General features: G+C 37.7%; 2 protein-coding genes across 2 annotated transcripts; both read right to left on the reverse strand.

Annotated features, from left to right (window-relative positions):
- Positions 1–754: 754 nt before the first annotated feature.
- On the reverse strand, positions 755–13,744 carry LOC120490161 (interferon-induced very large GTPase 1). The gene is made up of 6 exons (XM_039687576.2): positions 13,581–13,744; positions 12,916–13,016; positions 8,732–11,376; positions 8,561–8,588; positions 8,316–8,401; positions 755–5,522 (listed from the first exon to the last, which is right to left on the reverse strand). The coding sequence occupies exons 2-6, from the start codon at positions 13,013–13,015 to the stop codon at positions 852–854; spliced, it is 7,530 nt and encodes a 2,509-aa protein (XP_039543510.2). The 5' UTR covers position 13,016; positions 13,581–13,744; the 3' UTR covers positions 755–851.
- A 5,619-nt stretch (positions 13,745–19,363) lies between these two features.
- LOC120489081 (interferon-induced very large GTPase 1-like) lies at positions 19,364–24,920 on the reverse strand. The gene has a single exon (XM_039685727.2). It carries the CDS (start codon positions 24,903–24,905, stop codon positions 20,094–20,096), a length of 4,812 nt encoding a protein of 1,603 aa, XP_039541661.2. The 5' UTR covers positions 24,906–24,920; the 3' UTR covers positions 19,364–20,093.
- Between the last annotated feature and the right edge of the window lie 258 nt (positions 24,921–25,178).

The following is a 25,178-nucleotide window of genomic DNA, read 5'->3' on the forward strand; positions in this document are numbered from 1 at the left end:
AGTTTCAATCCCTTAGGCAGCCTATGTAGCAGTGATCCAGCTCACAAATTTAATTAAAAATATCTTAATTTGTGTTCCAAAGACGAACGAAGGTCTTACAGGGTTGGTACAGCATGGGGGTGAGTAATTAATGACTTAATTTTCATTTTTGGGTGAACAAACCCGAAGGTGTGAAAGTAATACAGACTGTGAGAAGTGTGATCTGGCAGGTAAGAAAGGATATCAAAGCAAATTAGAATATCAAGAAAAATATATTTTAATAAACTAAAGTAAATTGAGTATAACAATTACAGGTCTGATAAAAATAATAATGTAAAAACAAGTAACAGAATCAAGTAAAAATAAAAGGTTCAGTAGGAAATCAACTTGAAAATGAAACAAACATCAATCTAGTACTAATTTTAAAATATGACTAAGTCCTATTGTATCTTATTGATGAAATATGAAGTATAGTAAAATAAGTAATGTAAGTAAGATCTTTGTCTAAGTTCTGAGAGTATTAAGTTCTGCTATGCATGGGAAAACCTAGACATTTATAGCTTGTGCCTGCATGACTATAAGGTTCTGAAAAGTACCTTTCTCAATCGCACAATGTTTATGAAATTTAAAGACATATTTAGCACTGGGGGGGTGGGGTGGGGGGGGAGCTTTCTTGACACTCAAGAGCAAAGTACACCCTCAGGACAGGTCACTGCATTCTTGCTAAACATAGAAACCACCAGTGAGCTATTGTGGTTTCAACACCATTTGGGATGTACATTTCACTGATAAATGGAATAGAAACCCATTTCTGAATGTGATCTGATGAGAATCTTAAAGGTGATGTTAGAGTCTCTCTTTTATCTGAGCCATTAGATGTATTTATTTAAACTCTCAATAGCATCCTGTTTAGAGTATTTTCTCCATTCATCTGGTATCTTACCACTCCCCTCAAATGTTTTATTGTAGTATTTTTCCAGATGTTTCTGGAATCTGCAAACAAACCACTTCCAGTAGGGCAGTTCAGAGAGATCAGGGGTGATGCTCCAGTTAGCATAATCTTCTCCTGCTTTTCTGTAATCTCTACAAGGGAATCTTCCATCTGATGTATAAAAATACTGATCACTTGCCACTAAATTTGTACAAATATCAGCACAGTGATTTGTTGTTGAATGGCAAAATGTGCCATTGATTCCTCTCAATCTGTGGAATTCAACACTGTGATCTCCATGATGGTTTTCTATGATGTTGGTGCAGACGGCTCCACAGAACGGACACTGAACCCAACAGCACTGACAGAAGTGACCAATCAGAAGCTCATCTGGCCTGAAATTACTGTCCAGGTTTGCTGGGAAAGTCTTTCTGTTCAATCTACTGCTGATATCAGACATTATTGCAGGAAGTTCTTTTCGGATCGCATCTTCAAGGAGGTTAAAATTATCAACATCATGTTTCACTGCTCTGAGGTCTTTTACAGAGAAGATCAGCACATCTGAGAGCTGCTGTGTGAAACTCTTCAACCATAAACCAACATCTCTGTTCTCTTGAACATGTTCAGTAGATTCATGTGCTGCTTTCATGATCTTCTGCTTCAGGAGTTCAATGTTCTCCTTCATCTTGGGTAAAACACTGACATTGAACTTATCAGTGATGTACCGACTGACTTCATCTCTGATGAACCTCTTGAAGTAATCTTTGGGATTATAAATGTAGTTCATGTATTTGTGATAATCCTCATTCTCTGCCAGTGACTTCAGGATGTGTTTTTCTAGATTTGATCTGTTTCCATTCAGCGATTCACAGTTTTTCATTATTTCATCCGTCAGATCTCTGGCAGTCTTCTTGTAGACACTCTGTTCAATGGGCTCTTTCAGTTTCTGACAGATTATCACTCCAAAAATGGCAGCAGATGTCGCTCCATGACAGTATTTCTGGAAAATACTGTAGTATTGTTCTCGTTTCTTAAACCATATTGTTTCCCTGAACAGTGTGTGTTGGTCAATGATCGTATTAATTGCTCTCTTACAGATGGAATAAACCAAATCCACAAAAAATTCCTTCTCAAACACATATTTCTCTGATCCATCCTGATGTTCTGTTACTTTTCTCTTGATGTAATCTGTAAGTAGTTGAATGCAGCTGATGTTGTAGCCCATCTTTGAAATATTAAATGACTCAATCATTCTTTCTGTCTGCTGAGCAACATCTGTGATTAATGATCTTATTTGGGTTTCATCTTCTTTAGAGAGACTGTGACTAAATGTCTCTTTAGCCGTCCTGTAGAGATATGTGAAAGATCCTGTAGATCCACTGGTTTTCTTTAACCGTACATAATCTGCATAACTGGTCACATGGAAAATATTTTTCCTCTTCCTCTTCATTACAGAAGCACTTTCATAGACATCACTGAGGATCTCTTTCACATCGCTTTTTATGTCAATATCTCTGATTGCAGGAGTATCTCTGATTATCTTTTTCACACACTGTTTCCAAAACAAATCAAATGTTTTATTCAGTGCTTCTTCATCATTTGCTTTGTATTTGAGTTTTAAGCCAAGTTCTTTGCTCTTTTCATAGAGAGTGTTTTCATGATGTTTCCTCTGAGATTCAATGCTTTTCTTCAGGTCTCGCTGCTGAAGAATCTCCTTTAATTTCTTCGTTGTTTCTCTCACAATGTTTTCCTGAATATCTTTGATTTTGATTTCAAATGACGTTTTCCACTGAATCAGTATTTCTGCATCTAAGTCTTTCCCAAATAATTCTGACATTGATTTCTCCACTTCATCACTTGTATTCTTCAATTCTCTTTGAAGATCGGTTTCCTCAACCCCATTAATTGCTCTATTTTCTATTTGGTTGAGTAATTTGTTCTCAGTTTCCATCATGGCACTGCGAAGACTCCAGGACCACTTGCTGTATTCGGTCTCCAGTTTCCTGTAGGCTGAAATCTCCAGAGAATTTCTGAAGCTGAAGACGAATCGTTCCTTCAGTAAAGCCTCCCAGAGATCTTTAATACGATCTTTTAGGTCTGTCAGCATCATTATATCTGATTTTGAGGCATGAGACATAATAGTTTTCTTTAGTTCTTGAATATTCTCACAGTAGTTTGGGTTTGGTGGTGCCATCGGTGGGTTTCCCTCCCAGAGCTGAGCGAAATACTTCACATCTTTCTGAATATCAAATCTAATGACATCACTGAAACATTCTGCATCATAGACTTCCTCTTCAGCAGCAAGTTTTGTCATCTCATCCAGTGTCTGCAGCAGTTGCCTCCTTCCCTCCTCATTTTTCTCTCCAGCCGTGATGTCTGAAACGTTCTGATGCACAAACACACAGCTGGGATTCAGTCTGACCATCTTCATCCTCAGGAAGGCCTGAACAACAATCTGAAGAATGTCCTGCATCTCAGATGGGTTTTCTCCAAAGATGTTGATCAAGGTCAGGTTTGCAAGACCAACAACAAATGTGGCCAATTCATTGTCATGATGTCTTGTTGAACTTCCAGATAGTTCTAGAGCACGAAGACCCTCAGTATCAACAACCAGAATATAGTCAAAGTTCATCTGTGTTTTCATCTCGTCTGAGACTTTGACCAGCTGCATGAAAGCTCCTCTGGTGCACCTGCCAGCACTGACGGCAAACTGGAGTCCAAACATGGCGTTCAGCATGGTGGATTTCCCAGAGCTCTGAAGCCCTAAAACTGACAGCACAAAGACTCTCTGGTCTCCCAGTTTCTGGATGAGTTCATCTAGAACAGCAGAGATCCAGATCACAGGAACATGAGCAGCATCTCCATCCATCAGCTCCAGTGGAAATCCAGAGATCATCATCTCTGCTGCAAGACTCGGGAGAGAAGAGAAGTCAAACTGCAGATCTTTCTTGTTCTTCTTCACAGATGAACATGATTCATAGATCTGACCGATCTCCCTCATGATGTGCTCCAGACCAAAGGATGTAGCTTGAAGATCCTCAGATATTCTCTCAAGTTCTGCTTGTTCAGCTTTGATCTGCTCAGAAAGATCAGCCGATGTATGTTCATCCAGCAGGATTCCAAGCCATTTGATGAAAAACACATTCTCACGTTGAGTATGTAAGTTCATTTGTTTTATAAAGATTTTTATAAACACACTGATGTCAGATTCATGCTGCTGTTGACGGATTTCCTGCATTTCTGTTTGTTTTCTACTGATGTCCATTTCTGTCTCATCTGCTTGAGGACGATGTAGTTCTTTGTTCTTCTGACTCCACTGACGCCACAGTTTCCCCTGATGAGGCAGAAATGAGTCTTTGATTTCTCTCAGATCTTTCTTCTCCAGTAAACTCATCATCTGCTGTGCTGCTTCTCTTCCTATCCTGCAGTCTTCATCATCTTCCTCATCTACTCTGATGTCTGAGTGTTTGGACACATCTTCAAGTCTGAAAGTGGAAGATGTTTCTGAGAGACACTCATTTATGGCTCTTCTGAGTTCTTCAGATACTTCTGACTGATTTCTGTCTTTCAAACTGATATTTAATTTCCTTTTCTGCATCTCAATTACAATATATTCATCCTCATTAAAAATGCAAATGAGTGGCTTTCCGTTTCTGTACAGGTTTTGGATTATTGTTGCACTTTTGTCATTGTTTTGAAGTTGCGGTAGAAGAACAACATTGACTGAGGCCATTTCAGTGAGGATCTGCAGCTGTTTCTCATGATCTCCTGCATCACCGTGTAGATTACAGAACGCAATACAGTCAGAGTATTTATCTTCATATGATCCAGAGGGGCAGAACCAGGCGATCTCCACCACTCCATCCATCAGGACTCTGGTTCTGCTGCTGCCTGGACAGTTCCTGTGGAAGAACGTGTTGTGTTTCTCATTGATCAGACTGTTCATCAGCTGAGACTTGGATGAAGACACAGAGCCAAACCTGAAGAAAGACACCATTGGAGTTTGTGCATTGTAGACCGGATGGGTTTGACTGATGGTCTTATTGTTGGTGTTTCTCATCTTCCAGCTCTTGTTGATTTGTCTGAATGTCCAGAGAGGAAACTCAATCTGTTTTGTGAATGGATCAGGAACAAGCAGAGGCAGAGCGTACTGACACTGGGACAGTTTAGTGACCATCAGCTGCTTCAGGAAACCATCAGCACAATGAAACGCAGCCATTTGAACATCCATCGGGTGAATGCGATCAGATTGACTTGTTCCTTTGTTAGACAAAGATATGTCATGTAAAACATGACCCTTGTCTTCAGATGAGTTATTGTTTCTTTGTTGAGTGTGATCTTCTTCAGTCTCTTTAGTTTTAATGTATCTCACTCTGTAGTTCATCATCAGTAGTTTTTGTATGAAAGTCTGAATCAGCTCTTCTTCAGCACAAGACTCATGGGACTGTAATGAATATACAGATGTTAACTGAAGAACATCTGCAGCTCTCAGTTTATTGCGACAGTTGCCTTCAAGATGAAGTTTGCGTAACAGATTATCCATTTGTTTTGTGTCTTCCTGTTGTAGGTGTTGATCTGCTCTGACTTCTGTTCCAACGTTCATTTTTTCCCCCTTTTTAATAGAGAATAATACAATAATTTAAAACCATTAACAATTATTATTATTATTATTACTAGGGGTGTGCGCGAAGCCAAATACCTTATTCGGAAAGGCCCGGATAATTGCTTTAAAATGAATAATGGATAATGAATAATTCTGCTGAATAATATATGACACAGTCACTCCTCGTGTTTACAGGATAAAAAAGGGGAAAGCACGGTATTATACATAAACCTTGTTTAAAGTGTAAATTACATTTTTCAATGCAATGTGCTTACTAAACATAAAGATAAGAACTGCCCACCATTGTTTTGTATGTTTTTATACCATAATGCTGCATATAATATGAAAAGTTGGTAATTTTTACAGTGGTTTTAAGCAATCCCCCTTCCATCCACTAGGCTGGGCGTGATGTCACAAAAGGGACTCCAAGCCTAGAGTTACCGTTAGTCTAACGGCAATTAGGCTAGCAGTTATATTGGAGACCTAGCTAGCAAACATTTTTAACTACTGTGTTTGTGCGGGATGTACGAATCAAAAACGGGGGATAGGCTCCAGAAATTCCCCAAGGACAAACGGCTGATTTGTGCCTGGTTGAGATTTGTGGCTACGAAGCGGGCAGATTTTAGTGCTGCCTCGGCCCGACACATTAACTGTAATTATGAGCCCAAGCCCGATTTAAACCCGACTATTTTTAATAAGTGGGTCGTTATAACAGTTATCCACTATTCTCTATGTAACTTTCTCCAAAGCATGTATTTGTATGTGTGTATTACAAATGTCTTCAATTTTATGTTTTAGTAATAGATATTTCTAGTTTGCGGGAGTCCCGCAAATAGTTTTTATTCTCCCTCAACCCCTACACAGAGAGTGAGTGCATTACCGCCTACACTCCCTCTCATGATGTCATCACCCAGTTACTGTAAAAAACAGTTTTAAGAGAATTTTAAGACATTTTAAGACATCAATGTTTAAATATATACATATTTAGCACTTTAATTTACACATGAATTGGTTGTGGTGGTTAACCTGCAATTTACACTTTAAATTCACTACGCAATTTTTTTTTACACACGTTTCACTATTTTATATGTATATTTCAGTTATTTAAACTTTACAATTTGATACACAAATGAATGGAATAAGTAAAGCTAGATCGCAAATAAAAATTATCTAATAAGTCACATATACATTTTCTACTATTTGATATGTCTAAATAAATGTTTTAAACTTCACTGTAAAAAATGATTTTTTGGTTAAGTAAATACTAGTGAAAAAACCCAATGTAATTTAATTGAAAAAGTTAGTTCAGGCAAGCGAGTATAAATGAAAGTGTAATATCAACTCAATAAAATTAAGTAAAAATTACTCAACTTTTCTGATGGGGTTCCCATCATGCACTGGACCTTGAATAATTAATGAGGTTCATTTTTCACTGGTTTCCAGCTGTATTTACACTGTTTTATCATTGATTTTGGTTTTCAGTATTAGTAAATTGCCATTTTGTGACATTTCGAGTAAATTTTTTGCTTAAAACGACACATTCAAACACAAAAACGATCCATCAAATGTTACCACCATTGTGTATTGTCTACCAAGTATTGAGGTGTTTGCATTCACATAAGGCTTAAAGTCTGACATGATGTATATATAAATTACTTAGATGATCTAAGTAAAGAACATACTATAAATGACTAATAAAATTCAAGATAATTGTTTTAGTGAAGTGTAATACAAAGGCAAAGGAAATCAGTATTAATCAACCTTTTACAAGCTGAGTTAAAATTACTTATTTTTTTGTAAAGTTTACTTAATTCCACATTCCAAGTAAATTTAACTTAAAGATTTCTAATTAAAGCTACTGATAAATATGTTTAGGTTTTTACTTGGCAAATCTTTGTAAATTTACTAGCATTTTCTGAGTGAGATCGTTTAGCAAGGTTTTTTCAAGTAAATCCTACTCCAAATTTTTTACAGTGTTTATCTGATACGATATGCTACATATTTCTCAGCAGGTATAATTATTAAAATTAGTTCAGATTTTCTTTTGTATGCATAGATAATACTAAGAGTTTTTCTTTTCTTTTTTTCAACTTCGATGTTCTCTAATCAGCTAATTATAGAGTCAGATTCCTCTTATTTGCAATTGTCCTATTTAACATTTATTATTACTGTTTTAATTAGAACTTTTTAATCACGAAAGGTGATTGACCTTAGGTGGCCTGAAGCACAACTGCATTACACCTCGAAGCATTGCATATCCGAGACTGTCAGTTAGAAGATATTTAAATAAATGTTATAATCATAATAAAAACCAATATTATTTAATCAGTTATACAATATTTGTTTAGTGATAACTATGAAGAACACAGAGGCTGTAAATCCATTGGCATAACAACAGTCTTTTCAAGTAATTGTACGAACTTCCAGGTAAAGCCCTACTCACTTATGATTTTATCCGAATACAGATACAAATCATTTTGAGATTGCTACAGATACAGATATTGGCTCTGCTGCACACCCCAAATTATTACATTTCTTTTATTCATTGTTTACAGTACTGATTTAAAGTGTCATTTCATCATCTGGCCTTTCTTACATTTTAGAATCATTTCATCACATATAGTAATATATAATTAAAGTCTCATTTTCTGTGCATTCAATCAAAACACTTTCAATGTAAATGTATATATTGGAATATTACTATCAATATATCTTATATATTGATAGTAATATATTTATATTTGTTTCCCTTAATGGGATATTATATTAGATTAATGTAGTGACAAACAGTCTCACACTCACCTGAACTGGATCATCTGTTTCAGGACAGATTTTCTTAATCTCCTCCTCCTTTCTTTCATATTCCTCTATCCCCTCTCTGTTCACACCTGGTAATAACATGTATCATGGTCGATCTTTTTTACTAGAAATCATAAGCTATAATACACATATTTAGATTTACAGCATTTAGATTCACAGATGTTTTTGGCTTATGGTCAAAAAGATAAAAAAGTGCTAAAATACTAAGTCATAAAAATATTACCCACTCTTAATTGCTTGGTCCGTTGTACTTTGCTGAAAGACACATTTGATTCTAATTAACAACTGAATAAATGATTATTTTGGCAATAGAGTACAATTAAGTACAATTTATTTCTATTCAATCACTTTATAAATGTGTTTTTCTTCAGCTGATATTTAATAAATGATACTCGTACCTCTGTGCTGACTCTGATCATGTCACTGTCTACGGTATAGTTGAGTTTCCCCACCGCTGCACACTTGATCTCATACTCGGTTCCTGGTCTCAGATCAGTCAAAGTAACTGTGTCTTGATCCTTCAAAATAGGTTCAGATGTCCAGACTGTGTCCTGCTTCGGTTTATACAGTAATCTGAGCTCCTCTGTAGCAGGACATGATGGAGGAACCTTCAGAACCACACTCTGATCTTTGACCTCTTCAGTGATTGGAAATGCTGGTTGTGATGGACGAGTAAAGCAAACAGCTTCATCACATCCATGTTTATAAAGGAGAATGCAGGAACCAGGATAATTCTCCATTTCCTTTGAGGAGACTATAAATTTAGTGGACGGACTGCCATGTGACGTCATTAGCTCTTTAAATATTATTAAATGTTCTCTCATTTTCTCCCTGATGGTTCCAGTGAGCCACGTCAAAGCATGAGGAGACAATTCTGGATTATTCCACACTGTTTGAGTTTTCAGGTAGTTTTCTTGTTCAGAAAGTAGCTTGTCTGGCTGCTCAAGAGAACTAAACACGTAGCAAACCACATTCTCCACCTTAATATCTGACAAAACTGTGTCTAAGCTAATTTTCACTTCAGCTCCACAGTCCAATAATTGCTGAAGAAACTCCCCAACTGTATTTAATTCTTTCTCTTTCTCTTTTATCCACTCCATAAGATCCTGTGTGTTGAATGGAGATTCCTTGTGAGCTTGTAGAAGATTGGTCAAAGCACAAGTTTCTTCCTCACAGGCTTGAATTGACCGGATCAGCGAATTAATTGTCTTATCGAAATCTTGTCTGTAGATTTGGCAGTATCTCCTCATATCTTCAATCTTTTTGTGGCATGAACTGAATGTGGTTATCCTGGTGTCTTGCAAAAGTTCACCGCACTTGTTTTCGGTAAAACTCAGATTTTCAATGACAGAATCTGTTGCCATGATAAGTTTCTTCTCTATGACCCTTAGATGGATGACATCACCGTCTACCGTGTAGTTGAGTTTCCCCACCGCTGCACACTTGATGTCATACTCAGTTTCTTCTCTCAGATCAGTCAGAGTAACTGTGTTTTGGTCCTTCACCATAGGTTCAGATGTCCAGACTGTGTCCTGCTTCGGTTTATACAGTAATCTGAGCTCCACTGTTGCAGGACATGATGGAGGAACCTTTAAAATCACAGCGTTTTCTTTGACCTCTTCAGTGACTGGACACGCTGGTTTGGATGGAGGAATAAAGCAAATAGCTTCACTACATCCATTTTCATAGAGGAGAATGCAAGAACCTGGATTATTCTCCATTTCATTTGAAGAAACAATAAACTTGGCTGGTTCACGGTCTTTTGAATCAACCAAATTCTTAAATATATTTAAGTTGCTCCTCATGATCTGTTGGATTTCAGGAGTTAGCCAAGACTTTTGCTTTGAATCAGGTTTCTTCTCATCAGATAATCCTTGTGTTGAAGGACTCAGGGGCGCATCTGAGCAGTCCAGAGATGTGAATGTGTAGCTGACCAGATTTCCAACTTCCAGATCCATCAAGATGGCATCTAGGTTGACTTCTACCTGTGCACCAGCATCGTTCAGCTGTCTGAGGACTGTGTTAATTATATTAGACTCTTTCTCTCTTAATTTCTGCCATTCTGCAAGGTCAGGAGCTCTGAATGGAGATTCATCATGTTCTTGTAGAAGATCATTCAGTGCGGTTTCCTTCATCACATTTCCACGGATGTTTGGCAGCAGAGAGCCGAGCGTCTTCACGAGTTTCAACTTGTATTTGTAGCAGTTGTGGTTCATGTGCTGAATTTTATCATGAAACGCAGCAAAAGTCAGAGCAGGCGAGTCTTTCAGAAGGTCACTGCATTTCATCTCTGTTGTATTTAAATTCTCAATCACCGACTCAAACTCCATGATTAGATCCATGCTAATGTCTTTATGAAGTTTTGAAGCTCTTGAGTAAAGTTTGTCCAGAGGATAAAGCCAAACTCTCAGAGGAACGGCCAGCTCTTGGTTTTCTTTCAGCAGTTTTGGAAGATCAGCAAAAACCTTCAACGCATCTTCAAAAGAGGTCGGGTTAGACGGTAGCTGGAAGTCGCCATAAAATGTACAAGAGAATTTTTTTAATGCAGTTTTCTGACTGTGATTCACGTTTAGATCAACGTTTGCATCTACTGAAATGATGCCTTGTAGTTTATCAAGAGCCACTTTAACTTCACCTTTTACTGTTTTTTTGTCCTCATTTGAGGAAACCTCTCTATCAAAAACAAAGCATGCATCTGCTCCGTACAGCACTGCTGTCACCACGTGTGTAGCCGTATCATCATCCGCAGCATTATTTCCAGGAGGCAAATGATTCATGGTCAGTTCTTCAAACCTGCTGGTTGAATGATAATGTAGCGTCAGTCTCTGCTGTTTAAAAGACGTCTTGGTGTCTTTAAGATACTTTGCTGCGCCACTAACATGGATGAGATCACCTAAAAGACTCAGTTTGAGTCCACCATCAATATTTAGTATTTTAGATTTGTCCTGAATGGAGTCTGAAGCTGTAACATTGAACCTTGTATTAATTTGGGAATGAGATGAACTATTCTGCTGCAGCTGCTCCTTACTCCACAGTCTGACCCCTGCAACAGGAAAAATGAGTTTTAACTCTCGACACTGAATTTATTAGAAATTGCATTTTGTATAACAATTGAGCCCCTTTCACACAGCGTGTTGATCCCGGGAAATTGCCAGAACACCTTCTGTGTGAACGCAAACACGACCCGGGAATGATACCGGGACTGATCCCGGGTTGGGGACCTAGTAACATTGCCGGGATCAGTCCCGGAACGTGCGCTGTGTGAACAAAAGCCAGGACCAATGCCGTAAGGGGTGTGTCGTAGTGATGATGCTCGTGCCATCGCGCGACTCTATTTCTCTTGTTTGTGTTCGTCATCAACAAAGGAAGGACGAACAAATACCTGCAAACTGTAGCGAAGCAGAGACCAGGAGCTCCTCACTATCCGCGCTGATGCTGAGATCGTTCACCAGCTTTGTGCCACAGTATGCACGTGTACATGTTTTCGACGCGTCCGTTATACGTCTTATGACATCATGTGACTTCCCGGGATTTTTACGGGTTGTGTGTGAACGCACTCACAGATCCTGGCAATTCACTGTGAATGAACCGAAATCAAACAATCCCGGGACAAAAGCCGGGTCACATTATCTGTGTATTTTCCAGAATCTCTGTGTGAAAGGGGCTTTATAGAGACAAATTCTGAAGGTGGTTAATGCAGTTTAAGACAATGAAAGTATGGAAAATGTTTGTCTGCTTCTGTTTATGGGGTATTAGACTAGAATATAAAATATAAAGATATTTTCAGCAAAACTACAAACATATTCATGGTTATTTCTACCCTAAGTTGAGTAAAACTAAGAACAAAGAAAGTGTCTTGAGGATCAAATATTGTTAACTCTGTAAAGAAAGAAGGCCCAAGTGAAGAGAGATGCAACACAGGAACTTTATTGACAGACACTTAAGTCCTGACGCTGACTTCAACCAGCAGGGAGAGGTCAAAGGGATGAGAGAGAGTCAGACTGAGAATATCTCTGGGAATCAGCCCCAACAAAAAGACAGTCTGGACTGGGGGCTCACTTGATGACATAGGCAGGATCACACAGGATGCAGTGACGGGGACAAACCACAGATAAATATCATTGCCGCTGAAAGGGAGAAGTGTATTTGGACCCAGTTTACATATCAAAAGCAATAAAACCATGAGCCATGATCACTTCAGTAAAAGAGAAACCTTTGCTGCAAGGTTATAATGAGTAGAGCAGTAATGAGAATATATCTACACCTTGACAACTGGTCGTCGAATTGCACAGAGGAGCACAAGGATATCACAAAATCTGCATATAAATAATGAAGTTGGCGGGGAACCATCAACATATCAATGTGATAAACACTAGCAATCAGATAGCACAGAGGTCCAGGAACTGTTACAGACAGATCATAAAATACGTCCAATAACAACAGAAACCAAATGTTGACAAAAAACAATCCGGATCAACAGACAAGAGTGCTAAGGCAAAACCTTGACACAGACTATGTGCTAGTGCATGCCTAGTTAAGTCTCTTATATGTTAGTATTAATTCTCAGATTGAATATATGTACCTGGTATTAATTCGTCCTTTCTGCAGTCATACAGCATGCCAAGCTGGAAGGGTCTCCCAAGAGCAGCTGTTTCAATCACATTCACTCCCACTGAATCCATACTAAAGAGCAGAAACAGGTCATGAGGGAACAGTTACTGCAACCTCACTGATTAACTCCCACATATTAAATATGTTGATATAAAAGGATAAAATAATATCTCTGGAGAGAGATAGGGTTGTTTTTCCATATGTATAGAAATAAAGTAAAAGATTAATGATAATATTATTAAAAACATTATGAAAAATGCATTTTTGTTTTAATAATATTGTTTAAAACAAAACTAAGCATTTGAAAATATAGAGTACTTCGAATAGCTGTTATTACTTAAATCTGCTACTTTACTTTCTTTACCACCTTTTTTCTATGACTAATTTTCTTTCTGAATGTCACTGTTCATGGTTTACCCATAATTAAGACTTTGCCATGTTTACACTTTATCATCATATTTAATTAATTAACCTGCAAACCAAGTAGACACATTCAAATAGTATTTATCATATTGAGAAACAAGTTCCAGTGTGAGACATAAATGTACAGCAACCATTCTTCATTTATTTTATTGTTAGAAACCCTTTCATGGTTATAACTGCGCAGCACTTATTTTAGCATAATGAATCACTCACTTTCTCTGTTTCTCAAAGCTCTTTCTTCATTTTTATCTTGAGGAGTTGGAATTGTCCTTTTTTTCCCATTAGACTCATAAAAGACATTGTTTAAATGTGTCTTAAACACTTTGAAATTAATTTAAAGTGATGTCCTTCGGTGCCGAGATGCGATTGTCTTTCACAAGCAGATTCAAACTTTCATTTTCTGTTAACGCTCCTCCCACTCAAGAGGAAACACACAGACCACAAACAGTAACATCTACTATAAAGGATGTGGAGAGGCATTTCAAAATGAAATAATCTATGTAGTCATTTAATTGTTTTAAAAATTAATTCATGTGTAAAAAAAACTGCACTGCTATTGTTCAAAAATCATCAGGTTAGCAGGACTGAGGCAGTGTGTATTTACTCCAGGTATATTAATACCACAAATAAACAAAACAAAATCTCATCAAAACGACCAAATAAACCCTGTAAAACCTGAAACCATGGTATGAGCCTGTTACAATAGAAAAAAAAGCAAATATATTTCGTTACGGAAGGAAAAAGAACATTAATTGCTGATACCACGGTTTATAACTGAAACAATTGCATTCACTGCAATAGCGCCATAAAGAATTCTCCATTGTAAGTCTTCCACTTTCTTTGGAAAAAGTGACTTGTATAAAGTTTTCCATTGTGGTTTAACATTCTACCCTAGATGGAGGAAAGGACTAGCCTGGTTCAACCAGACTCTCATACACTTCATTTACAAAGAGTCTGGCCCATACATATCTATATAAAGGCTAGATATCTCGTCCACGCTGCTGGCCAATGGAGGTTGACGTTTGCACCTGGCGGCCATCTTGTCACAGGCAGCTCGCTCACTCATAACATTGTGTTAATGATACATGTACCATTTAAATAACCATAACTTGCTCAATTTTCTACCGATTTTCAAACGGTTTGGTTTGTTATAAACATCAGAGATGTAGTTATGACACAGCATACTTAAATGAATAATAAGTTAAATAAATAATCATCCACATAATTATAGCCTCGTTAATAACGTTTGTAAGAAACCAAATCATTTGTAAATCCGTCAAGATTTCAACGAGATAAGAGTATTTGTGTTCGTGTTGACCACTCCTCTTACATCAGCTTACCTGTGACAAGATGGCCGCCGGTGATGACGATAGAAACTCCACCTTAAAGGGTTAGTTCACCCAAAAATGAAAATTAAGTCATTAATTACTCACCCCCATGCTGTACCAACCCCGTAAGACCTTCGTTCGTCTTCGGAACACAAATGAAGATATTTTTGATTAAATTTGAGAGCTGTATAACTACCACATTGGCTCCTAAGGGACTGCCTCTTGACGGCCCAGAAAGTCAATGAAGAAAATGTTTAAATATCCCAAGTGACTACCGTGGCTCAACTATATGTTTATCAAGCGACGCGAATACTTTTTGTGCGAAAAAACAAACAAAAATAACGAGTTTATTCGACTATTTCTTTTCTTCCTTGTAGGCCAGAAACAAGATTTCCTTAGATTTCCACGACGCATGCGCGAGAATTGCGATCTGAAGTAGTGTAAACAGATAACAAGGGTCCCTACATTCAAACCGAAGCGTTGAGAACTTTGTCAGTGTCCAGACAGTTTAATAAGAAGATATTTTATACACAGTAAATTTTGCGAATACAGGAAGAAGCCATCTTTGAAAAATAGTCTCTACCAGTCGATCTACGAACGTATCATATGATCCGTTGTTTCCAGAAGAAACACAAACACAAACCGTTTACCTGTCTTCAATATGTACATCCTACTGTTCGTGCTCACCTTATCACCTTATTCACATCTCACCAGCGCAATTGGATCGGCGTTCGTAGATCAACTGGTAGAGACTATTTTTCCAAGATGGCTTCTTCCTGAATTCGCGAAATTTACTGTGTGTATAAAACATCTGCTTATTAAACTGTGTGGACACTGACAAAGTTCTCAATGCTTCGGTTTGAATATAGGGACTCTTTTTATGCTGTCGTGTTACTGTGGGGCTATTTTGAGCCTTTTTAGTGGTAATAACAAGCGATTTTTATTCAGTCCCTCCAGGATTTCGCGGGCCTTTTTTGTGATTGTTGCGGCCTAAAATGCCTGATGTTGCGGCCGCTTTTTTAAAAAGTTGCGATAAAAGTTGCGATGTTCTTCTGCATGTTTTTATAGGTTAAAACGGCAAAGATAGATAGATTTTTACTTAAAATGCCCATATTATGCTTTTTGGCTTTTCCCCTTTCCTTTATTGTGTTGTTATATTTTTTGTGCATGTTATAGGTTTACTAAGAGAGAAAAGTCCAAAGTCCACGCCAAAGGGACTTAATATGTCCCACAGAAAACACTGTTCATCATCTGCATCTGCTCTATTGTAGTCCAGAATTGACTTAAGAGACAAAGTCACACACTTTGTAACACACGAACAAACTAACTAACCATTAGTAACCATAAAGGCAAAACAAACGATTTAAAGACACAGCAAAACCTAACAAACTAAGCTTCTTTTTTTTTTAAACAAGATCTGCACCTGCAAAAAAAGTCAATGTGCAGAACCTCACAAACATTAAGCAGCATTTATGTTGAAAGATGCCAATACTAATAAAGTGCAAAATACAGTTTTAGGAATAGCCACTAAAGTTAAATGGTGGAAAAACCAAATGTTTGATAATGTATTTTAATATAGCTAATATAATACAATATAGCCGCATATCCAATAAAGCTGTTCTCATTTGCTTAATTTTTTTTTGTTGTCAGACAATAGATCGAGTCGGCTAGCTATTTTTTATGTGTAAAATTTTCTGAATTGAGAGAGTTCGGGAACTGGGTGAACTAATGCACTGTGATAGTGAGTTGCCTATTACAAGTGATAAACACAAGAAACGAAAGTAAAATAAAATGGTCAAACTCAATTCTTTAAATATAAAACAAAAGAGAAGCAGATAAGTGATAAGTCCGTGGAAACAACACTGCTCATTCGCGTCTGTCAGCTGCCGTGCCGTTCACTGAACAGGGACGCAGAGAGAGGTGTGACGGCAGGGAGAAAGCAAACCTCGCGCTCGCTGGCAACATTTGGTTACTGAGGTTTGTCCAAAAAGCCGCTAGATTTGTCTCTAGTCGCTTTTTTATATCACTAAATATAGCGACAAAGACTAAGTTGGCAATGTCGTGTCTTTAAATTAAATAAAGACTCTGGATTCGAACTGTTCAACTGTATGAACGTGTTTGCTTTACTTACTTTTTGCAACGTTAAACATACATGACATTCACTGGTGCTTCTCGTCCACTTCCCGTGACATCATCTCTATTGCGCCAACCTAGAACACCATAGCAACAACACCACAGGCAACATTGGTCTTTTCTGTTATTTTTGTAGGTAGCCTAAATGTGAGACGTTGACAGTCCACATCTGCTGCGTCTTCTGAACAAAACAAGTGAGTTTGCTGACGTATGACGACGCTTTGCAGGAGACCGCGGCGCGATGATTCGTCAAAGTTGCAGAAAAGTTGCGGTGATTTTTCAAAATTGCAAGGCGCACTGAATTCACGTGGATTTGTTGAAGTTGCGTTAATAGTTGCGATCGCGACATCGCGAAATCCTGGAGGGACTGTTTATTTGTCATTACTCTATGCCCTATATTCTAGCATTATACTAGCGTTATTGGCTAAACTGTTTTTAGAGATAAACCTATTTACATTCGGCAATCATGAAAACAAATCTCAGATAACGGTTGACTAGGTAACAATGTGTAATTAGACTAAAGGTTCATTTTGCGCCGGAGTTGTCCTTTAACTCAAACGTAAACGCGAAAGGCGAAGCTTGAATTAACGGGTATGTCCCTCTTTGGCTAATGTACTTTTAAGATGGAGGGGCAACATGGCGACCGACATTAGAGCCCCTTACCCGTATGCATTTTCAATGGCATATTATACACTCACGGGAATACTTTATTACTTGAACGAAGTAAATATACATTAATGAGCACATATATTTTTGGAAGAACTAAGTGTTTTAGCTAAGAATAAACTAAAAGAGTTAGACAGTGTAGCTTTAAAACAAATTGTGTTATCACATTTTTATTTATGACATTTTTTTTTAAATTACAACAACTTAACGATTTACAACATGTAAAACTGACACACCAACCATGCTCCTGCAGGAGTACACAAAGGGCAACAAAAAAAGGACTAAAACGAAGATCAGCATCCTTCAAGATGCTGAGAGCTCCACGTCCGCGACCAACTTTGATTTGACAGAGATGCCGCATGTACTTTGTTAGACAGGTGAGCAAAATGTACATAAAACTAATCAATATTATTTAGTTCAACATGATGAAATGTTAGAATATGATCTGTATGGTATTCTAATGTTGATCTAGCTCAAACAACCTAACAAACAAGTCAACACACATTTAAATGCCGTTTAGTGTGACAGTGTAACAGTTAGAGCAAGTGAAGCAGCACTGCGTTACCTCATGTTTAATTCCTCTAATAAAATGACCTGTGTGAGTATTAATACAGCACTTGCGTGTAGTTCGGTAGAATGAAATGTCTCATTAGCAATCGCGCCCTACTTCATACCACATGCAAAAAACATCAATGCATTCACTCATCCATAAAAGATCCATCAGCTTGATGACAAGATCCATAACGCCGCTTAATGCTTTGCATCATCAATATATGCCTTTGATATTGTAAGAGGTTAGCGACCCCTGGTGGTGAACAATCCCACATATTGTGCCTTTAAGTGTTTCAGAGTTAGGTGTGTAACAGTGAGAAAACATGTCAGAGGCAATGGATGAAGAGTCTGCCCAAGTGAAAAACCCATGCCAAATTGTATTTATTTTATACGAACTAGAATAAAAACCAATTAATATATTTAGGGATATATTGCTTGAGACTTACTAAATATTATAATTAAACTTTATTTGGCGTTCTTTATTGCACAATGCAGTTTTCTTAATATTAAGCATTTGTGATTAATATCACATTAGTAAGGATAGCATGATCACTGTATTATTTAAATCCAAAATATTTAAAGTGTACCTAAAGCATACTTGTAATAGTTCCATTTTAGCACAATCAAATATACTTAAAAATCTTTAGTTGGACCTTATAAAACTACTTGTTCCAATTAAGCAGACTGTAAGTATAACGGTTTAGTATACCAAAAAACTACAATTGCAGGGTATTTTTATTAAGTACATAATTATGTAAATGTGTTTGTAGTATACTTAGCATAAAATAAATGTATTTAAAATACATTTAAATATTTTTCACTAGGCTTAGGTTGATTATTGTTTATGGTTATTGTGGTATTTGGTTACTGAAATAACACAACTTGTATTAAAGGTGGAATACCTAAGATTTTTGCATTAAAATATCCCAAAATCATAAGGCCAGTGTTATATATTTAGTTAAGATGATAACTTACAATATTCCAAATGTTTCAAACAATGTTTAAATCGCGAGAAAATTGAGATTTTAACCAAGGTAACGGGGCGTGTGAGCAGGGGTGAGCTGGGAGTCGCCAGTAAATCGTGTCATATCTGCGTTACCTCGGTTTCTGCTCGTACTGCGTGTAGTCCTGGACAAATGCGGAAATTGTAGTTGTGCGTTAGCGTCTATCAAGCAACAAACGCCAGCTTGTCTCATGCATTTGTTATGGAAAATCAAAATCAAACAATTGCCTGTCAAAACCTTTTTATTTGTGCTCAAAATCAAACAATACTTTCAGATCATACACATGAGTCAATATTATATACACTACAGATCATTACTTAGACAAAAAAAAAAAACTGAGAACAGAATCCAAAGCATGCAGTTGCAAAAAAAAGTATACCAATCACAAATTAGTATGGTAAATAAATTGCATTCTGTATGCACTACAAGTATTGTACAAAATATTGTATAAGTCTAAGGACTTTGTCCACATCACAGGCGATGTAGTCTCTTGCTAGGCAAAGGCCCTAGTGTTTTAGATCCAGCATTGACAACACTGTCCACACCTTACTCTCTCATACTCTTCCTCTTCCTCCTCATCCACCACCTTTTACACATAGGCTACTCTTCCTCCTCTCCGTCTAATATAGTTTCCATCCATTGTTTGCATCAACATTCAGTGTAACATTTTGAGTCAATTTGTGTCACTCTGAATTAACTTTTTTGTATTACAGTTGGTTTGGTTACATCATTAAACATAAGTCTAAACAATTTTGAGTATTTATGTGTAAACGATGACAAGTGTTTTGAAACAAAAGTGTCACTCCATGCTTATATATAAACATGTATCTCATTAAGTCTCGTTGTTTTTAAGTTAAGGTAATTTCATAGATACTTGTATGAGGAATTGAATCCTGTCTTTAATCTTATTCTAGTGTATTTCATGAAGTTCTGCTCTTCTGGGGTATAGGTGACTTCAGACTCACTGGTGAATGTAATAGAAACTTATTTCTGACAGTGATCTGAGAGACGCAAGAGTCTAATTTTTATCTCATTTTGAGGTGTTAATTCAAACTCTCAATAGCGTCATGTTTTGAGTATTTTCTCCATTCATCCGGAATATCACCACTCCCCTCAAATGTTTTATTGTATTGCTTTTCAAGATATTTCTGGAATCTGCAGACAAACCACTTCCAGTAGGGCAGTTCAGAGAGATCAGATGTGATGCTCCAGTCTGCATAAATTCCTCCTGCTCTTCTGTAGTCTCTATACAGCACTGTGTTATCTGAGGCATTGGGTTGAAAATATAGAGTGCTGCTTGCTACTGCTGATGTGCAGATATGAGTAGACAAGTTAGATGTATTTCCGTAATATAGGCTATTTAGTCCAATATTACGGTGGAAAGGAGCACTGTGATCTCCATGATGGTTCTCTATGGTGTTGGTGCAGACAGCTCCACAGAACGGACACTGAACCCAACAGCACTGACAGAAGTGACCAATCAGAAGCTCATCTGGCCTGATCTTATAGTCCAGATTTGCAGGAAATGTATTTTTGCTGAAGTGACTGCTGATAGCAGAAATTATTACACAAAGCTCTTGTCTTATCACATCTTCGAGGAGGTTGAAATCCTCAACATCATCATGTTTGACTCCACTGAGGTCTTTTTCAGAGAAGATCAGCACATCTGAGAGCTGCTGTGTGAAACTCTTCAACCATAATTCAACATCTCCTCTGTTCTCTTGAACATGTTCAGTAGATTCATGTGCTGCGTTCATGATCTTCTGCTGCAGGAGTTTAATATTCTCCTTCATTTTGGGTAAAATATTGTCAATGAACTTATCAGTGATGTACCGACTGACTTCATCTCTGATGAAACTCTTAAAGCGATCCTTGGGATTTTCAATGTAATCGATGTATTTGACAAAATCCTCCTCTTCTGCCAGTGACTTTAGGATGTGTTTTTCTAGATTTGATCTGTTTCCTTTCAGAGATTCACAGTTTTTCATCATTTCATCTGTCAGATCTCTGGCAGTTTTCTTGTAGACACTCTGTTCAATGGGCTCTTTCAGTTTCTGACAGATGATCTTTCCAAAAATGGCAGCTGATGTTGCTCCATGACAGTATTTCTGGAAAATACTGTACTGTTCTTCTCTCTTCTTAACATATATTGCTTCCTTGTACTTTCTGTGTTGCTCAGTGATCGTCTCGTTTGCTTTCTCACAGATGGAAAGAACCAAATCCACAAAGAATTCATTCTTGAATTCATATTTCTCTGATTCTTCCTGATGTTGTGTTACTCTCTCTTTGATGTAATCTGTGAGTTGTTTAATGCAGCTGATGTTGTAGCCCATCTTTGAAATGTTAAATGACTGAATCATCTTGTCTGTCTGCTGGTCAACATCTGTGATTAATGACTTGATTTGAGCTTCATTCTCTAGAGACAGAGTTCGAGTGTATCCAAATACTTCTTTAACTTTTCTGTAAGCACCCTTTAAAGCCTTTATAGGCCAACGTTTTGTGGATTTTTTAAAAGAAATATATTCATAATAACTGGACACAATGAAAATTTTGATGTATTCACTGTCCTCTTTATTGTGGTCCACAGAGAGGTGTCCCTCATTGACATCACTGAGGATGTCTCTTACATCTCTCATTATGTCAATGTCTTTGATTGGAAGAGTGTCTGTGATGATCTCCTTTACACTCTGATCCCAAAACAAGTCAAATTCTTTCTTCATTGTTTCTTCATCATTTGCTTTTTCTTTGAGTTTTAAGGCAATTTCTTTACTCTTTTTATAAAGGGTATGTTCATGATGTGTACTCTGAGCATCACATTTTTTCTTCAAATGTTCTTCATCTTGTGCTTTGTCTTTGAGTTTTAAGGGAAGTTCTTTGCTCTTTTCATAGAGAGCGTTCTCATGATGTTTCCTCTGAGCATCAATCTTTTTCTTCAGGTCTCGCTGCTGAAGTATCACACTTAATTTCTTCTTTGTTTCTCTCACAATGTTTTCCTGAAGCTCTTTGATTTTGATTTCAAATGATGTTTTCCACTGAATCAGTATATCTTTATCTTTGTCTTTCTCAAAGAATTCAGACATTGATTTCTCCACTTCTTCACTTGTCTTCTTCAGTTCTTTTTGAAGATCGGTTTCCTCAACCTCATGAATTGCTTCATTTTCTATTTTGTTGTGTAGTTTGTTCTCAATTTCCATCATGGCACTGCGAAGACTCCAGGACAACTTGCTGTATTCAGTCTCCAGTTTCCTGTAGGCTGAAATCTCAAGGGAATTTTGAAAGCTGAAGACGAATCTTTCCTTCAGTAAAGCCTCCCAGAGATCTTTAATATGATGTTTTAGTTGTCTAAACATCATTCCATCTGATCTTGAAGCATGTGAAAGTATAGTTTTCTTTAGTTCTTGAATATTCTCACAGTAGTTTGGGTTTGGTGGTGCCATCGGTGGGTTTCCCTCCCAGAGCTGAGCAAAATACTTCACATCTTTCTGAATATCAAATCTAATGACATCGCTAAAACATTCTGCATCATAGACTTCCTCTTTAGCAGTGAGTTTTGTCATATCATCCAGTGTCTGCAGCAGTCGTCTCCTTCCCTCCATGTTTTTCTCTCCAGCTGTAACGTCTGAAACGTTCTGATGCACAAACACACAGCTGGGATTCAGTCTGACCATCTTCATCCTCAGGAAGGCCTGAACAACAATCTGAAGAATGTCCTGCATCTCAGATGGGTTTTCACCAAAGATGTTGATCAAGGTCAGATTTGCAAGACCAACAACAAATGTGGCCAATTCATTGTCATGATGTCTTGTTGATCTTCCAGCCAGTTCTAGAGCACGAAGACCCTCAGTATCAACAACCAGAAAATAGTCAAAGTTCATCTGTGTTTTCATCTTGTCTGAGACTTTGACCAGCTGCATGAAAGCTCCTCTGGTGCACCTGCCAGCACTGACGGCAAACTCCAGTCCAAACATGGCATTCAGCATGGTGGATTTCCCAGAGCTCTGAAGCCCTAAAACTGACAGCACAAAGACTCTCTGGTCTCCCAGTTTCTGTATGAGTTCATCTAGAACAGCAGAGATCCAGATCACAGGAACATGAGCAGCATCTCCATCCATCAGCTCCAGTGGAAATCCAGAGATCATCAACTCTGCTGCGAGACTCGGGAGAGAAGAGAAGTCAAACTGCAGATCTTTCTTGTTCTTCTCCACAGATGAACATGATTCATAGATCTGACCGATCTCCCTCATGATGTGCTCCAAACCAAAGGATGCGGCTTGAAGATCCTCAGATATTCTCTCAAGTTCTGCTTGTTTAGCTCTCAGTTTTTCTGGTTCATGCTTCTCTTTTAGTTTTAAGACCATTGACCATATTTCATCATATTTGTGATGAAGAACAGAAAAATCAGCTGATGTATATTCATCCAAGCGTATTCCAAGCCATTTAATGAAATACATCTTATCTCCAGTATGTGTGTTCATTTCTTTAATGAAGAACTTCATAAACTCACTGATGTCAGATTCATGCTGCTGTTCACGAATTTTCTTCATCTCAGTTAGTTTTCTACTGATGTCCATTTCTAGTTCATCTGATCGAGGTCGATGTAGTTCTTTGTTTTTCTGACTCCACTGATGCCACAGTTTCCCCTGATGAGGCAGAAATGAGTCTTTGATTTCTGTCAGATCTTTCTTCTCCAGTAAACTCATCATCTGCTGTGCTGCTTCTCTTCCTCTCTTGCAATCATCATCATCTTCATCATCTACTGTGATGTCTGAGTGTTTGGACAAATCTTCAAGTCTGAAAGTGGAAGATGAGAGACACTCATTTATGGCTCTTCTGAGTTCTTCAGATACTTCTGACTGATTTCTGTCCTTCAGACCAATCCTATATTTTTTCTTCATCACAGCTACAGCTGAATCATCATCATCAGTAAAAAGACAAATGAGTGGCTTTGAGTCCTTGTACAGTTGTTTAAGTTTTATCATGTTTTTGTCATTCTTCTGAAGTCGTGGTAGAACGACAACATTGACCAAAGCCATTTCAGTGAGGATCTGCAGCTGTTTCTCATGATCTCCAGCATCTCCGTGTAGATTACAGAACGCAACACAGTCAGTGAATTTATCATCATATGATCCAGAGGGGAAGAACCAGGCGATCTCCACCACTCCATCCATCAGGACTCTGGTTCTGCTGCTGCCTGGACAGTTCCTGTGGAAGAACGTGTTGTGTTTCTCATTGATCAGACTGTTCATCAGATGAGACTTGGATGAAGACACAGAGCCGAACCTGAAAAAAGACACCATTGGAGTTTGTGCCTTGTAGACCGGATGGGTTTGACTGATGGTCTCATTGTTGGTGTTTCTCTTCTTCCAGCTCTTGTTGATTTGTCTGAATGTCCAGAGAGGAAACTCAATCTGTCGTGTGAATGGATCAGGAACAAGCAGAGGCAGAGCGTACTGACACTTGGACAGTTTAGTCACCATCAACTGCTTCAGGAAACCATCAGCACAATGAAACACAGCCATCTGAACGTCCATCGGGTGGATTCGTTCAGATTTACTAATACCTTCATTAGACAATGACCCTACATTAAAAAAAAAGTCATCAGAATCTGTCTCTTGTCTACATGAGTCATTGGTGCCTTGTTCATTGTGACTTTCCTCATTGGTCTCTTTATATTTAATGTATCTTGCTCTGTAGTTCATCATCAGTAGTTTTTGTATGAAAGTCTGACTCAGCTCCTCTTCAGCACAAGACTCATGGGACTGTAATGAATGTACAGATGTTAACCGAAGAACATCAGCAGCTCTCAGTTTATTGTTAAGTCTGCCTTCAAGATGAAGTCTGTGAAATAGATTCATTTTTACAGTCAATACTTCCTGTTGTATGTATTGATCTGAAGTGACGTCTAATGTTCCACAGAGCTTGTTTTCTGCCTGTTGAAGAAATAAACATTTCATTTAATTTGATCATTTTGTTTTGGTCTTAAACAAGTAAATGATAAAACACAGCACACAGCAAAGTACACACAGCAAAGTTCTCGGAGTGACATCAGCCAAAAATGCATTTGAGCATTATTGTAATGCAAGTGTGATTTTTCTCCTTTACCACAAATAGCTTATTTTGTGTCTCAA

This window comes from Pimephales promelas, chromosome 3 (genome assembly GCF_988280905.1).
Source record: "Pimephales promelas chromosome 3, fPimPro1.hap1.1, whole genome shotgun sequence".
Lineage (NCBI taxonomy): Eukaryota > Metazoa > Chordata > Actinopteri > Cypriniformes > Leuciscidae > Pimephales > Pimephales promelas.

Excerpts from the sequence above, each read along its gene's own strand:
- LOC120490161 (XM_039687576.2), bottom strand. The coding sequence starts at position 13,015 with ATGGATTCAGTGGGAGTGAATGTGATTGAAACAGCTGCTCTTGGGAGA. Across the intron at positions 8,402-8,560 it reads AACGGACCAAGCAATTAAGA|GTGTGAACAGAGAGGGGATA; the intron begins GTGGGTAATATT and ends TGTTATTACCAG. Across the intron at positions 5,523-8,315 it reads AAACAGATGATCCAGTTCAG|GGGGAAAAAATGAACGTTGG; the intron begins GTGAGTGTGAGA and ends TCTATTAAAAAG.
- LOC120489081 (XM_039685727.2), bottom strand. The coding sequence starts at position 24,905 with ATGAATCTATTTCACAGACTTCATCTTGAAGGCAGACTTAACAATAAA.